Here is a 17264-nt window from a genome sequence, read left to right as displayed (position 1 = left end):
TGCAGATGAGAAAAACACATATGAAATATGTACTGAAATGGACAAAACTCTCTTCAGCAAGTCATACCTTTGCCTTCAAACATCCCTAAGAGCTGTGCTCCCATGGCCATGGCCACGTTGGAGATAAGGCAAGCCGACACCTTCTGGGCATGGCTGAGTAAGTCGTAGCGTGGCCATAGGAACAAATAAGGCAGATAGCTCATGAAATATGTGAATCCTCCCGCAGCTGCTGCCACATTGGCTGGAATGGGACAGAAAAATAGTTAAGACGGTGAGAAAGGACACAAAATTACTGTCAGACATGACAATGAAAAATGTGGAAAATACATTATTTTCGCTTTGTTGTCATGGTTACAAAAGACGAATCGAAACTCAGGGAAAAGCTACAGGGCGGCAGACAATAAAACAGAATGCATGCAGGGAGACGGCACATCACGAAATGGAGTGCACCCGGTGAAAAAAAGAATGGCGCTGAAGGACGGCAAATGGGATTACTTCTTTGGCTGTGAAGTGCATTTCCAGGATTGTCAGAAAAAGTGCAGGACACTTAATAGCGGAGGAGGGCGAAAGACTGCTGGGGCGCTTAGCCCTTCCATTTGTAAACTCTTAAAAGAACTCCTGTGGTTGTGACATTTGGAGCCTTTGTGCCAAATGCTTTACAGTTGGCAGCTCACCCGAAAAACTGCATGAGACAATACTTGGCCAAGAAAGACACTTATCGCACCTTGAGTCTCATGATGACAACTGTTTTCTAGCATTTTAAATAGGTTACCAATTGAAACATGCATTTTATTGCAGGGGGAACAGCTGTACTGTCTCTGGGGATTGCTATTATTTATATGCTTGTTTACTCTTAATATTGCCCAAATGTAATTTCTCTTTAAAGCACTTTTTAGCATTCACGGGCAATTTCCTAAAGAAATTACACTTTCTTGTTTTGTCTTCTTATTGCTTTTTCCCATCTTGTTTTAATGGCAGCAATTATTGACTCATTACAGGCAGCCAGTCTAGCAAATGCAGCACTCGGTGCTTACGAGATCCAAGCTCTACGCCTTCCAGTCGAACATAAAGAAAGAAAAAAATGTGACTGACATGCATGAGAAGCTAGTACTGTATTTACCAATCAATTGCAATTTATTTATATGTTATATACACATATATACATAAATATATATACATATACACATGTACATATATACATATACATATGTTTACATACACTTGTAAAGAACATAATGTCATGGCTGTCTTGAGTTTCCAATCATTTCTACAACTCTTATTTTTTTGTGATAGAGTGATTGAAGCACATACTTGTTGGTCAGAAAAAACACTCATGAAGTTAGGCTCTTTTATGAAATTTATTACGGGTCTACTGAAAATGTCAGCAAATCTGCTGGGTCAAAAGTATACATACAGCAATGTTAATATTTGGTTACATGTCCCTTGGCAAGTTTCACTGCAATAAGGCGCTTTTGGTAGCCATCCACAAGCTTCTGGCAAGCTTCTGGTTGAATTTTTGACCACTCCTCTTGACAAAATTGGTGCAGTTCAGCTAAATTGGTTGGTTTTCTGACATGGACTTGTTTCTTCAGCATTGTCCACTCGTATTAGTCAGGACTTTGGGGCCTGATTTAGCCATTCCTTTACCACATTTGCAAGTGTTTGGGGTCATTGTCCTGTAGGAACATCCAACTGCTCCCAAGACCCAACCTTCGGGCTGATGATTTTAGGTAGTCCTGAAGAATTTGGAGGTAATCCTCCTTTTACATTGTCCCATTTAAAGCCCCAGTTCCATTGGCAGCAAAACAGGCCGAGAGCATAATATTACCACCACCATGCTTGACGGTGGGCATGGTGTTCCTGGGATTAAAGGTCTCACCTTTTCTCCTCCAAACATATTGCTTGGTATTGTGGCCAAACAGCTCAATTTTTGTTTCATCTGACCACAGAACTTTCCTCCAGAATGTCTAATCTTTGTCTATGTGATGTCTAAATAGACGGCACACTTACCCGTGTAAAAAATTATCCAAGGAGGGCAACCTTAAACGATGGTTTAGTGTGGCTGAAACGGGGCGTAGGCTAAATAATTATTAGTTTAAGTGGTTATCCGGCTTATTGTAGACATAGCCTGTAAGTCTACCTGAGACTACGGTGGACATTGTCAGCATCCATATTGTCCAGAAAGCCCTGAACTGGGACAAGTACCATAGGTCAGACTGTACTTTTAGTACTTTAGTTTGGTTCGACATGTCAGATCTGTAAACTGAGCACCAGATGTTCTAAAGATGGGGATTGTTTTGTGCTTGCAGGCACAAGGTGTACCTGCAGAAAAAGCATGGCAGATCCCAGGAACCTCTGGAGCACTATCTCTTCCACGGAACCACCCTAAAGTCCGCCAATGACATCTGCTACAGCAACTTCAACCCGCGCATGGCCAGAGCCGGTTGCGGCTCCTACTTTGCCACCTCAGCTAAAACATCCAACCGGTACGCGACATGGACGAGGCCAGATTGGATCCGCCACATGTTCCAGGCCAAAGTCCTGGTGGGGAAGGTGATCTTGGGCGAGTATGGTGACACGTATAGCCGCTATGACGCCTGCGTGAACAGCAAGTACCTGCCTGATGAGTTTATCGCCTGACAGCTGTCACACATACTCCTACTTCCTCATCAGGTACCAATAAGCTCTCAGACCCTTCTTTGCCGGTACGAAGACGTGCGAAAACTTCATCGACCTTTGAAGCGGTCCATGTCGGCAGTGAATGTTCCATTTGTCTTCCACAAAGAAAGTCAAGCACCTAAATGTACCAGACGTTCTATTTCTAGGCGTACCAGAGAAAAAAAATGTACTTGAATTGGACGAGGCGTTCACTGACCACTTTTGATGTAAGATAGAAACGAGTCCCTTTGCATTTTTTGATATTTAAAAACTAAGTATTTAATTTGTAGCTGGCACAAAAAAGTTTTGGTTTTGAATGATTGCAATTATTGACTCTATTAAGGTTGTCGTTGTTCAAAATGATCTATTGTTGTTTTTGTCGAGTTTAGCAAATAATTGTATCCATCCATCCATCCATTTTCTACCGCTGCAGCCTATCTCAGCTGCATTCGGGCGGAAGGCGGGGTACACCCTGGACAAGTCGCCACCTCATCGCAGGGCCAACACAGATAGACAGACAACGGTCGGTTATCGTACGGCCAAACATTTCGCTTAACAAACTAGTACTTTTGTGCACGTATCATTTTAGGTAATGGATTAGTTCCACGCCATGGAAGCTCTCTTTAAGAGGACGACTACAAAACAAATCCACCGTAATATTTGATTATTGTCATTTGCTTTATTTATGGTGTGCATTACAGGTGTTCAGATAGTGGGTTTTTTGTTTAGATTTTTTATCTATTCATAGTGTAATCGTTAGTGCGCAATATGTATCATTGATCATTTATTACTCGAGTTTAGTTTTTCATTATGTTTCACTTCTGTTACTGTATGTAAAAACCTGCTCTGCAACCACAAAAATTCCCCATTGTGGGATAAATAAAAGATCTAAAACTCCGTACAATTCTTTACATTTCTCAGATCCAGACCTCCCCTATTATATCATAAACTGCCCATTAGTGGTACACCTACAGAAATTGCAATTAATATGAGAAGAGCCATAACCCGAATTGGCAAATACAGACATCAAAAAACTGGTGGACTCCAAGAGGAGCTTTAATAGGCTGAAATCATGGGTATCCCAGCACCTACCCTGAGCAACATAATCTCCAGAACAACAAAAGCTTTAACTGAAATAAAACTATTACGTGTTACATTATCTAACATCGCCGACAATCAGCATGATTTTGTAACAATCCCCCTTTTTTTATTAATACGCTCAAGTTTAGCGTATTAAACAATCATCATCAACATACTGAAATTCCACGACATAGTGAATTTGCAAACAGCTAAAATTATGCACAAAGCAAACTATAACCTGCTACCCAAGAATATACAACAATTCTTCTCAACAAAAGAGGAGAAATATAATCTTAGAGAAAAACGTAATTTAAAACATTTGTACGCACGTACAACACTTAAGACCTTCAGTATATCAGTATGTGGAATTAAATTATGGAATGGATTAAGCAAAGCAATCAAACAATGTACTAATATGATCCACTTCAAGAAACTCTTCAAACTTAAAGTGTTTACAAAGTACAAAGAAGAAGAACCATGACAAACATTCTCAATTTATTTCATCCATCCATTCATTCATTCTTAAAGTAATCTTATTTATCTCATCATATGAAATATGACTTACTTCACCAATTATTATTATTAAATTCTTACTATTATTTATTTATTTATTTTTATTGTGATTACTTATGGAGTTTATTGTGAAAAAATTGTGAACAGGAAGTGAACAAAAAGTTTTGCAACTGTTATGTAAAGAAAAGGGGTAGGATTAAATAAGCTCTGCTTCTTCCTACTCCTTTTCGAACATGTTGAAAAGAAACTGGAAATTGTGATGTATCATGTTGTATGCTTGCATGTTCGAAATAAACTCAAACTCAAACTCAAACTCAAACATCATTAAAACATTCATTTAAAAACCTTGCTACAACCTCAACAACGACAGGGATTTGGAACTAGGAACTTTTGCTTTGCAAAACAAGTACGAATAACCCGTGCCACGAGAGCCACCATAAATGCAGCTGGGAAATCTGTTCTCATTTTCTTTCAATTTAATATGAAGTCATTTGCCATCCAATAATTTCAAACAGGACCCTCAACGGATGTTTTGCATTTAGGGCGTGGATGCCTTGATATCTGAACAGAACAATCACCTGACTTACATGTGACAATTACTTACGTCAGTATTACTTTAATGTTAACGTTATGTTGACAGCCCATTTTGGATCAGATGATGTTCAAAGTAAAAGTGGACTTCAATGCGTTACGTTGTCTGGAGTTGTAGCAGGCTGTGCATGACCAAAGATCGTATATTGGAGAGAATGATCTACCCCATGTGATGTACAGCACACAAATACGCAAATATCATCTTCTTTTAATCACTTAAAAAAATACAGAGGACATGACCTCGGTGTCCTCAATGGTAGTTATGGCCATGCGTGCCTGAAAGGTGATTGACGGAGAATGAGGAAGTGTGTGTGACAGAAAAAGACGTATGTGCAGGAAAAAAGAATGTGTCGGAATTTAACCTGTTGTTAGCAGAAAATTGGCAATAAAATTTTAAAAGAGCGTCGTACTTTGTGTGACTTCTTCTGGACACAACAACTGTCACGACGGGGTTTTCGCAGCTTACTTCGGACATGGCGTGCAGGTAGGAACATGATTTAATTATCAAAACTCAAAGAGGTACAAAAAACAGAAAACGAGCCGACAGAACAACGTGCCTGATCGCACTCGAAGCTAAAGCTAATACTTAGCATGGACTATGGACGAGAAATAATCACATAACTTTGGCATGAAACAAACAACTTACGTAGCAGGTTGCATGAAGCAAATAATGACGCTAGGCCGACTGACCGGCAAAGGCAGGCTTAAATAATGCCTTTGATTAGCGCTCGGGAAGCAGGTGAGCGGGTGAACACTAATCAGAGACAGGTGGAAATAATAAGTAACCATGGTAACTAAAACCAGACCACGGATCATGACAACAACAACACAAGCTGAAAAACGACAGTCAGTAATTATTTCTGGAGCGCACCGAGATATCAGGTACACAGTATTAGTTTGCATGCAAATGTTCACTCACTGTTGCTTTCTCTCATAAAATAATTTCAAACGTTTGCTCTCCTGTGCTTAGGGAACCTCCTCGGCAAAAGCTGACCGATCACAGATTTTTGGGAGGGTTACCAGGCTTAAAGGCCTACTGAAACCCACTACTACCGACCACGCAGTCTGATAGTTTATATATCAATGATGAAATCTTAACATTGCAACACATGCCAATACGGCCGGGTAAACTTATAAAGTGCTATTTTAAATTTCCCACTAAACTTCCGCTTGAAAACATCTATGTATGATGACGTATGCGCGTGACGTCACTAGTTAAACGGAAGTATTGGGACCCATTGAATCCAATACAAAAAAGCTCTGTTTTCATCTCAAAATTCCACAGTATTCTGGACATCTGTGTTGGTGAATCTTTTGCAATTTGTTTAATGAACAATGAAGACTGCAAAGAAGAAAGTTGTAGGTGGGATCGGTGTATTAGCGGCTGGCTGTAATAACACAACCAGGAGGACTTTGACTTGGATAGCAGACGCGCTAGCCGACGCTAGCCGCCGACCGCACGGATGATCGGGTGAAGTCCTTCGTCCTTCCGTCGATCGCTGGAACGCAGGTGAGCACGGGTGTTGATGAGCAGATGAGGGCTGGCTGGCATAGGTGGAGCGCTAATGTTTTTAATCATAGCTCTGTGAGGTCCCGTTGCTAAGTTAGCTTCAATGGCATCGTTGGCAACAGTATTTTTAAGCTTCGCCAAGCTGGAAAGCATTAACCGTGTATTTACATGTCCAGGGTTTAATAGTATTGTTGATTTTCTGTCTATCCTTCCAGTCAGGGGTTTATTTATTTTGTTTCTATCTGCATTTGAGCCCGATTCTATCACGTTAGCTCCGTAGCTAAAGTGTTTCGCCGATGTATTGTCGTGGAGATAAAAGTCACTGTGAATGTCCATTTCGCGTTCTCGACTCTCATTTTCAAGAGGATATAGTAACCGAGGTGGTTTAAAATACAAATCCGTGATCCACAATAGAAAAAGGTTTTTGTGGAATGTGGAATCCAATGAACACTTGTACCTAAGTTATGGTCAGAGCGAAAAAAGATACGTCCTGCACTGCACTGTAGTCCTTCACTCTCACGTTCCTCATCCACGAATCTTTCATCCTCGCTCAAATTAATGGGGTAATTGTCGCTTTCTCGGTCCGAATCTCTCTTGCTGCATTGTAAACAATAGGGAAATGTGAGCAGCCCTCCAGCTTGTGACATCACGCTACTTCCGGTAGGGGCAAGGCTTTTTTTTATCAGCGACCAAAAGTTGCAAACTTTATCGTCGTTGTTCTCTACTAAATCCTTTCAACAAAAATATGGCAATATCGCGAAATGATCAAGTATGACACATAGAATGGATCTGCTATCCCCGTTTAAATTTTAAAAAATCATTTCAGTAGGCCTTTAAGTATCCATTGTTGAAAGGCCTCAGATTAGAGTCTCATAGAGTAGAAACTTTAAGCACTGTTGCAGGCTTTTGGGGGGCATCTAAGATTTTACAGGCGCTTTCAATGAGAACTACATTTCTAGTGTCAACCTTGTTCATAGTATGCGGTCAAGCATCTGACCGAAAGAAAGACAACCTAAAAATGTAAAAAAAATAAAGATACGAAGATCAGAAAACATACCTCGTGAAAAGAAGGCACTGATCATGAAGCTGAAGTTGATGGTGGCCACAGTGAAGACAAGAAGAAAGACAAACACCAACGTGGGGTCGCTGTAGCTCAGCACTGCTCCATTTGGGCTCACCTACAACAATGCAACACAATGTTGCAGACATTAGTAACTGATAAATTATAACAGCTTTTAACAGACATGGTCACAGACAACCACAATGCATCCCACAGTCAAATGGACTGAAATGTATTCCTGTATGCGTTTGTGGCCGTGCAAAATGTATTACAGTAATTGTTTTGTATATTCTTTGTTAGCGTTTGATGTTCCTTTGATCTGGAGTTACAGGAGCGCTCTGCTTTTTTTAAGCAAGTCACAGATCATCTATGACAGCAATCTTGAGTTTTTAATTATCTGCTGAAAAAATGTGAGTCTCATAAGTTTTTGAACTGAGATGAATAGCCCAAATGATGAAAAAGAGAGGACCTAAAATGGAACATTGAGGAACACTACTAGTAACTACAGAAGTTAAACAAATGACTACTGACTGCATCTGAAGTAAACAAGCTACAGCAACACCTTAGTTCAGTGTTTTTCAACCATTGTGCCGCTGCCGTGAGATACAGTCTGGTGTGCCGTAGGAGATGATCTAATTTCACCTATTTGGGGTAAAAAATATTTTTTACAAACCAGTAATTATAGTCTGCAAATGATGTGTTGTTGATGAGTGTCGGTGCTGTCTAGAGTTTGGCAGAGTAACCGTGTAATACTCTTCCATATAAGTAGGTGGCAGCAGGTAGCTAATTGCTTTGTAGATGTTGGAAACAGCGGGAGGCAGCGTGCAGGTAAAAAGGTGTTTAATGCTTAAACCAAAAATAAACAAAAGGTGAGTGCCCCTAAGAAAAGGCATTGAAGCTTAGGGAAGGCTATGCAGAACGAAACTAAAACAAAGTAAACAAAGTAAACAAAAACAGAATGCTGGACGACAGCAAAGACTTACTGTGGAGCAAAGATGGCGTCCACAATGTACATCCGAACATGACATGACAATCGACAATGTCCCCACAAAGAAGGATAAAAACAAAGTTGATGCGGGAAATATCGCTCAAAGGAAGACATGAAACTGCTACGAGAAAATACCAAAAAAAGAGAAAAAGCCACCAAAAAAGGAGCGCAAAACAAGAACTAAAACACTACACACAGGAAAACTGCAAAAAACTCAAAATAAGTCAGGGCGGGATGTGACAGGTGGTGACAGTACACCTACACTGCTAAAAGTCAGTGTTCAAAAACAAGAAAAAAAAATACAAAAATTAGGGGTATTTTATTTGAACTAAGCAAAATTATTTGCCAATAGAACAAGAAAATTTGGCTTGTCAAGACTTTCCAAAAGAAGTAAAATTAGCTAACCTCAATGAACCCAAAAATACCTTAAAATAAGTATATTCTCACTAATAACAACTGTACTACTATATGAGTACGTATTTTCTATTGTTTCATTGAAAATAAAACAGCAAAGTCCATTTGGCTGTCATCTGTTTTAATTATGAGACACAATTGTGTCAAAGTCATGAATTTTTTTTCATGCTTGAAATAAGAAATTGTTACTTTAAAAAAGTAGTTTTATACTTGTGAGTTTTGATGACACAGCTTTGCAACAGTTGATATTCTAGTTTCAAGCATGTTTTACTCAATATAGGTCATCAAATCTCAGCAACAAGCTGTAATATCTTACTGAGATCATTTAGAACCAAAACACTTAAAACAAGTAAAACACTAACATAAAATCTGCTTAGTGAGAATAATTATCTTATCAGACAGAAAATAAGCAAATATCACCCTTATTGAGATATTTAATCTTACTTAGATTTCAGTTTTTGCAGTGTACTTTGAGACAAGAACTATAGTGATGCATGCTTGGTTATGCTTTAAAGTCATATCCAACAATTGCGACAACGACTTTTTACTGTCAACTGAGTTTAATTTTTAATGATTTCTGCTGGTGGTGTGCCTCCGGATTTTTTCAACGCAAAAAATGTGCCTTGGCTCAAAAAAAGTTGAAAAACACTGCCTTAGTTACATAAATCCCATTACAGAAAAAAGGGGTATCTGCCAAAAATGACAGGACTTACCCTTGAGGAACGCCTCGGTTATGTAAATCACAAGTCTGGACCCCAGTGTTTTATATCAGTGTTTTTCAACCTTTTTTGAGCCAAGGCACATTTTATTCATTGAAAAAATCCCGAGGCACACCGCGAGCAGAAATTTTTTTTAAAATGAAACTCAGCAGCAGATATTGACAGTAAAAAGTCGTTCTCGCAATTGCTGGATATGAATTAAAACCATAACCAAGCATGCATCACTATAGCTCTTGTCTCAAAGTAGGTGTACTGTCACCACCTGTCACCTCACGCCGTGACTTATTTTGAGGTTTTTGGTGTTTTCCTGTTTGCAGTGTTTTAGTTCTGGTCTTGCGCTCCTATTTTGGTGGCTTTTCCTGTTTTGTTGGTATTTTCCTGTAGCAGTTTCATGTCTTTCTTTAAGCGCTATTCCCCGCACCTGCTTTGTTTTAGCAATCAAGACTATTTAATGAGGTGGTGACGTGTTCAGGGTGTACACCGCCTTCCGCCCGAATGCAGCTGAGATAGGCACCAGCGACCGACCCCCTGTGACTCCAAAAGGGACAAGCGGTAGATAATGAATGGATGGAAGACTATTTAAGTTGTTTTATCCTTCTTTGTGTGGACATTGTTGATTGTCATGTCATGTCCGGATGTACTTTGTGGACGCCGTCTGCTCCACGCGCTGTAAGTCTGTGCTGTCGTCCAGCATTTTGTTTTAGTTTTGTTTTGCTTAGCCATCCCTAAGCTTCAATGCCTTTTCTTAGCGGCACTCGGCTTTTGTTATTTTTGGTTTAAGCATTAGATACCTTTTTACCTGCACGGTGCCTCCCGCTGTTGTCTGCATATTGTGATCACGACAAACCATGTTCCCGACATCTACAAACCAATTAGCTACCTGCTGTCACCTACTGATATGAAAAGAGTATTACACGGTTACTCTGCCGATCTCTAGACAGCACAGACACTCAACAACGGCACATTATTTGCAAATTATAATTACTGGTTTGCAAAAAATGTTTTCAACCCAATTAGGTGAAATTACATAATATCCCACGGAACACCAGACTACGGAGCCCCTAAAGGGACATAGGGGAAAACATTTTTTTTATAATTTTTATTTTTAAAAAAAATAATTTTTTATTAGAAACTTTCTCGTGCGCACGAGATAGTTTGCTAAAAAAAAATTTTTTTAAATTATAATTAAAAAAATTTTTTTTTTATAACTTTATAAAAAGTTTCTCGTGGCACAAGATAGTTTGTCGTGCGCACGAGATACATGTCTAAAAAAATAAAAAATAAAAAATAAATTATTAAAAAAAAAAATTCCCCCATGTCCCTTTAGGGGCTCCGTACCAGACTATATCTCACGGCACAATAGTGTGCTGCAGCACAGTGGTTAAAAAACACTTTTATATTCGCTAGCAAGGTTAAAATGTCAATGCTACTAGGACCTGCTAATGTGTTTACAGTGGTCCAAGTTCCTCTACACAACAGGAGCACTCAAGTGTTTAAGGAATTTTCTGCAATAATGTCTGTCTCCCAAGTTTTGAACAAAACCCGGGGGGCCTGTATGGTGTCATTTCAGGGCCGAATTAGTCCCCGTGTCGCCAGTTGAATAGCCATGCCCTACAGCCTGTTAAATAGCATTTGTGTCCTCCGCCGTATGTATCAGTCTTCAGGCTAGATTTTGGGCGGTACGCTTCAAAAACACTATTGTGGGAATTCTGAGGCATATTTAAAAATGTTCCAAAACAGTTTGATATGGTACCTTGAAATTATAGTGTCAGACATTTTTGAACCCTCACAATCCAAACTCACCTTGATGCAAAGGAGCAAGGTGACAAAAAAGACTGAGATGGAGATGAACAGGAAGAACATGAGGAACCAAGCTGTCCAGTGGAGCCAGTTGCTGAGTCCCATCATTCTCATGTACTCCTGAGCCATAAAACAACAACATCAAAAACACTTTTAATCCCATAAAGTCATCACTAAAACCCCAAAGCACATACACACACGCACAAACCTTCAGCTTCCTTTCCTTCTCCTGCACCACGGCTCGGACTATGTTGAGGGACGTGTATGTGAAGCTGAGCACCAGCAACAGGGGCAGTTGGTTCTGAATAGCCAGAATGAAGACGTCATATATGAAGGCAGGGTAAGGAAACCGTGAGAGCACAACTTGGGTCTTTCCCAGTAGATTGTTGGCGGCAGTTCTGTCGTAAGAGCGCATGATGGCTTTGTCCACAGCGTGCTGCACTGCCAGGAATCCTTCTCGAAAATAACCTGTAAAGAGAACAGAGCATGGGCATGACATTAAAAAAAAGACAGATATACAAATAAAATCAGAGTGTTGGAAGAGACACCTTACTTCCCTCTGAATACTAATTGTTCATTTTGGACAATTCTATTTTTCCAATTCTGTGGTGAAAGCTTTTCCATTTGGCACAGCGAGTCTCTCCTCAGAGAACATACAGCCTGGGGCCTTAAAATCCACTCTCCAGAAACAATTGGTTTTGCTTTTAACATTACCCGCTGGCATTCCTTCGACATTTGATATTATAATATAGTTGAAATAAAGTTGAAAACATGTTAGTTGCATCCATCCACCCATCCATCCATCCATCTTCTTCCGCTTATCCGAGGTCGGGTCGCGGGGGCAACAGCCTAAGCAGGGAAGCCCAGACTTCCCTCTCCCCAGCCACTTTGTCCAGCTCCTCCCGGGGGATCCCGAGACGTTCCCAGGCCAGCCGGGAGAGATAGTCTTCCCAACGTGTCCTGGGTCTTTCCCGTGGCCTCCTACCGGTTGGACGTGCCCTAAACACCTCCCTAGGGAGGCGTCAGGTGGCATCCTGACCAGATGCCCGAACCACCTCATCTGGCTCCTCTCGAAGTGGAGGAGCAGCGGCTTTACTTTGAGCTCCTCCCGGATGACAGAGCTTCTCACCCTATCTCTAAGGGAGAGCCCCGCCACCCGGCGGAGGAAACTCATTTCGGCCGCTTGTACCCGTGATCTTGTCCTTTCGGTCATGACCCAAAGCTCATGACCATAGGTGAGGATGGGAACGTAGATCGACCGGTAAATCGAGAGCTTTGCCTTCCGGCTCAGCTCCTTCTTCACCACAACGGATCGATACAGCGTCTGCATTACTGAAGACGCCGCACCGATCCGCCTGTCGATCTCACGACCCACTCTTCCCTCACTCGTGAACAAGACTCCTAGGTACTTGAACTCCTCCACTTGGGGCAGGGTCTCCTCCCCAACCCGGAGATGGCACTCCACCCTTTTCCGGGCGAGAACCATGGACTCGGACATGGAGGTGCTGATTCTCATCCAAGTCGCTTCACACTCGGCTGCGTACCGATCCAGTGAGAGCTGAAGATCCTGGCCAGATGAAGCCATCAGGACCACATCATCTGCAAAAAGCAGAGACCTAATCCTGCAGCCACCAAACCAGATCCCCTCAACGCCTTGACTGCGCCTAGAAATTCTGTCCATAAAAGTTATGAACAGAATCGGTGACAAAGGGCAGCCTTGGCGGAGTCCAACCCTCACTGAAAACGTGTCCGACTTACTGCCGGCAATGCGGACCAAGCTCTGACACTGATCATACAGGGAGCGGACCACCAACATTTAATAATGTCAAATACAAATAACGCAACAAGAGAAGTATCCCACATTTTGCTTTTCTACGGTAAATCTGTACAGCAGATACGGGGGCATCTGCATCAACAATATGATTTGCCTGAGTGGCTGGACATGATAGATTAAAATAAATAAATAAATGAAATAACATTTTTAAAAAATGTTGATAGTTTTGAATCGATTGGGAATCGTTACAAATAAGAATCGCGATTAATTCATAACTCTGTAACAAAAACAGCCAACCTTCATGACTGGAAATTACTGGACATCCTGATCTTGAAAGCAATTCAATGGTAAAGATTATGAGTTTGGAAAATCAAAACTTCGTAACACAGTTAGGCCTTTAACATTAGTGAACTTATGTTGTATGTGTACTTTGTTACAAAGAAAAAGCAGCTCTTATGCATTACGCTCTTAACAATTTGTATGTTTTAACTGTTCCCCATGTACGGACTGAATTTGGCAAAAGAGCTTTTGGCATTGCTGCCCCTATGGCATGGAATGCATTGCAGACGAAACTGAAACTCACTGAACTACTTCCATTTGGAGCCTTCCGTTCTGTCCTGAGGGACAAACAGCGAGAGACGTTTGCACAGTGCCTGTGTTTTTAAAAGGTGTGAATCTTTATTGTTTTACAGTTCTCTTTTATGTATTTTAAAATGTATGTCTTAACGTATTACTTTTTTGAAACTGCTCTGTGACATGTGCTGTTGACCTCTTGGCCAGGTCACCCTTGTGAAAGAGATCTTGATCTCAATGGGTTTCTTATCTGGTTAAATAAAGGTTCTATATCAGTGGTTCTTAACCTTGTTGGAGGTACTGAACCCCATCAGTTTCATATGCGCATTCACCGAACCCTTCTTTAGTGAAAAATATTATGTTGGTTTTTTTTCAAATTCAAGACAAAGTTATATGTTTTTGGTAACACTTTAGTATGGGGAACATATTCTAAGTAACAAAGACTTAATTTAGAGGTTTTTGGACACTACGGGAACATATTCTAAGCAACAAAGACTTAATTTAGAGTTATTTGGTTAGGGTTAGAGGGTTAGGGCCAGGGTTAGAGGGTTAGGGTACCGTATAAGGCATTAACAAGTAATTAATAATGACTAGTTAAGAGCCAATATGTTACTAATTTGCATGTTAATAAGCAACTAATTAATGGTGAATATGTTCCCCATACTAAAGTGTTACCATGTTTTTTACTGGTGCACAAAATGAACATCACCTTGTTCAAAGAACAAAACCAACACAGTGCATAAATTCACAACAAATTACACACCTGCAAATCAGTCTGACTTCTGCTGTTGTCGTATCCATAATACGCCGATAGGGAGAAGTTTTTATTTCCACGATGAGTCGGGTGTGTTTTGACATCCGCCGAACCCCTTAGCCCGACTCACCGAACCCCTAGGGTTCGATCGAACCCAGGTTAAGAACCACTGTTCTATATGTTGTAACGTAAGACATTAAATCATCAACATTTATGATTGAAGAGTACGAGCTGTTACATCTACCAAGGTGGGACCAGAACCGTATTTTCTTTCATTCCACTTCCTTTACTTGGCTTCTGTCCATAAGTAAACTGTTATTGTCCATAAATTACGATTACAAGGCAGACAATTGTGTCAGGTTTTTAAATAGCACCAAAAGCTGGCTGCTGTGTTCCACACTCAGTGTTGACTCTGGATGGGAACAGAGATCTCTTGTTTCTTGCGAGCCCTGCAGCCGGAAGGAAAACTATGGCAACTGTGAACAATACCATCTTTTGAGAGGCTCTCTTGAGACAAGCAATTCCTTGGGTTGTGAAGCCTCCTGGATTTGTAAACAGTGGCCAATTGATTTTTTTCACATAAAGTCGAGAAATAAATATTTTTTTTACCACTAGCTGGATATGAATATAACCAATTTGGTGATCAAATTGCCACGCCTCATGGGAACAATTGAAAACCTGTACATCGATCATATGGAGACACCAGCATATTGACGTGTTGTTTTCTGTACTCCAATCCACATGATATCTATCACATGTGACATTTGTTAACACTTTACAAATGGTGCAGGAGACCTCACAGATGTCACTCTGCACACAGCGCCAAAACTACATAACACGGGTCAGGCCAAGATCACAGTTTCCATGGAAACATGGCTTCTAGCTCTAGAGGCTGCAGAGAATAGGTGGTTTTCTTCCATCTTAAAATAAATAAAAACTGACATAGTTTGCTATTAGAGGGAACGACTCCCTTAGGGACACAATTTGTAAAAAGAATAAATAGAGATGTTAGGTGGAACTGTAAAATATGCAGTTTGCACTTTAGGAAGGCAATGGAAGTACATTGTGAGGTCAAAAGTCACTGACGTAGGCTTGCTATTTCTGTTTTGGTCAGTGACGGTTTTAGCTATGTGCCACATGAGCACTCTCTTCAGGGTGCCTCAAGGATGAGGTGGAAAAGATTCATACATATTTGTGCTCCACACTTAAGCTATTTGCTCAGCTAGTGGATGCCATTAGATCAGGATATGTTTTTTCAGATGGCAGGCATGTGATTTGACCACAATGAAAAAGACTGAAAAAATTTCCGGGGGTCTGGGGGACGAAGGCCCCCAGCCAGGTCCAGCCAGGTCAACGCCCCCCGAAGCTCCTGGTTTTTTACCAATTTAACATGCTAAAATTAACAAAGACAGCACCATTTGAAGAAAATATTTTAGTGTTTAAAGACATGAAAACATCATTAATAGAACATACATAACCCAATTATCCTAATGAATCACTAATATTTACATCTTGTATTCATTTCACATCCACAGGTGTCACATTGATCAATGTTATTATCTACAGTTTATTTACAGTATTACTTCAGTTCACTTCACACATTAGCTTTCTCGGAGAGCCCAGCCCTAACATGAGCTTTCCTTGCAAATGTATTTAACAAGATACCAAATGTAAACATTTAATTCTTTTCGCCAAAATAGGATATAAATTTATGAAAATAATTAAACGTGTTTAGTATTGTTTACTCATATTTGAATATAGGAAATAATAATAATGTGAGGACACTGACATATTGCATGAAACAAGTGTGAAAATATTTACCTTCAAGATTGTTACACCACTGACAATAGTTTCAAGAGACTACATAAAATCTTAATATTATAAAATAGTATTACATGCAAATTTATTTCAAATAAATTGTTAACTGTATTCAATAATGCGACTCTTTGAATTTCTGTAATTTTATAATATATTTTCACGTGGCTTTTTATTTTTAGAAAAACCCATTTATATTTCGCAAAGCAATAATTGGTTAATATTTAAAACAAACAAGCGTATTTCGCAAGCAAATATTTTTTAGCTTACCTCATTATTAACAACCCTGTCTGCAACTGAAGTGGGTTGTTTGGGTGGATCTTTCCTCTCGATGTAAACAAAGGATGAAGTCCGTAAGGTTTGCTCACTTTCGGTTGACATCCAAAAGTACCAGCTAGTGAAAAGTTAGTTTTCCTTGCTTCAAGTTGTTTCATATGTTTTTGGCATTTCGCATGTACTTCCAAAGCCTTGAAACCTCGTGATCCATAGTCAATATTATCATGACACCACGTGCACAAAACCTTTCCGGGACGATCGATTTTCCGAATAAAATCACCGAACAAAGTCGTAACTTCCTTCTTCCCAACAGTATCAGTGATTTCCCTTTCCATCCAGTCCCATCGAAACTTATTTTTGACATGTTTATCAATTTATTTTACTCGTAAAGCGTCCTTTCTCTCGAGAACCGACATCGTTTACATATGGAAAATGGCGGTATGATGACGTTATTAACGTCATCATTCATAACAGATGTCCTGATTAGTCACAAGGAACATATCGACCAGTCAACTACGGCGTAATATAAACTACGTCTCGAATCTTGATTTAGGGTCGGAAAAAAAAAACGAAAAACGGGAGATACATTTTTTTCCCCCGAGATTAAAAAAGATGGAATTCCGACTTTAGACGGAAAAATCACATGCCTGAGATGGGCTCCCTGTACAGGCAGGACACCGGCACACAATACTGCTCACATGTAATGGATCAAACCTGTCGTGATATGAACTGAATTGAA

At 40.2% G+C, this 17264-nt stretch overlaps 1 protein-coding gene across 1 annotated transcript in view; it reads right to left on the bottom strand.

The window, feature by feature from the left end:
- The window catches only part of abca3b (ATP-binding cassette, sub-family A (ABC1), member 3b), a 98521-nt gene that overhangs the window by 44522 nt on the left and 36735 nt on the right, over positions 1–17264 (bottom strand). Inside the window, exons 6-9 of the mRNA XM_062036582.1 lie at positions 11542–11801; positions 11337–11453; positions 7410–7530; positions 68–241 (exon numbers count right to left, since the gene is read on the bottom strand). Coding sequence (XP_061892566.1) covers positions 68–241; positions 7410–7530; positions 11337–11453; positions 11542–11801 — 672 coding nt within the window. The remainder of the gene's footprint in view (positions 1–67; positions 242–7409; positions 7531–11336; positions 11454–11541; positions 11802–17264) is intronic.

The sequence above is a fragment of the Entelurus aequoreus genome, linkage group LG25, assembly GCF_033978785.1.
Source record: "Entelurus aequoreus isolate RoL-2023_Sb linkage group LG25, RoL_Eaeq_v1.1, whole genome shotgun sequence".
Lineage (NCBI taxonomy): Eukaryota > Metazoa > Chordata > Actinopteri > Syngnathiformes > Syngnathidae > Entelurus > Entelurus aequoreus.
The sequence above is the reverse complement of the archived record's forward strand: the minus strand, read 5'-3'. Positions and strand labels throughout refer to the sequence as shown.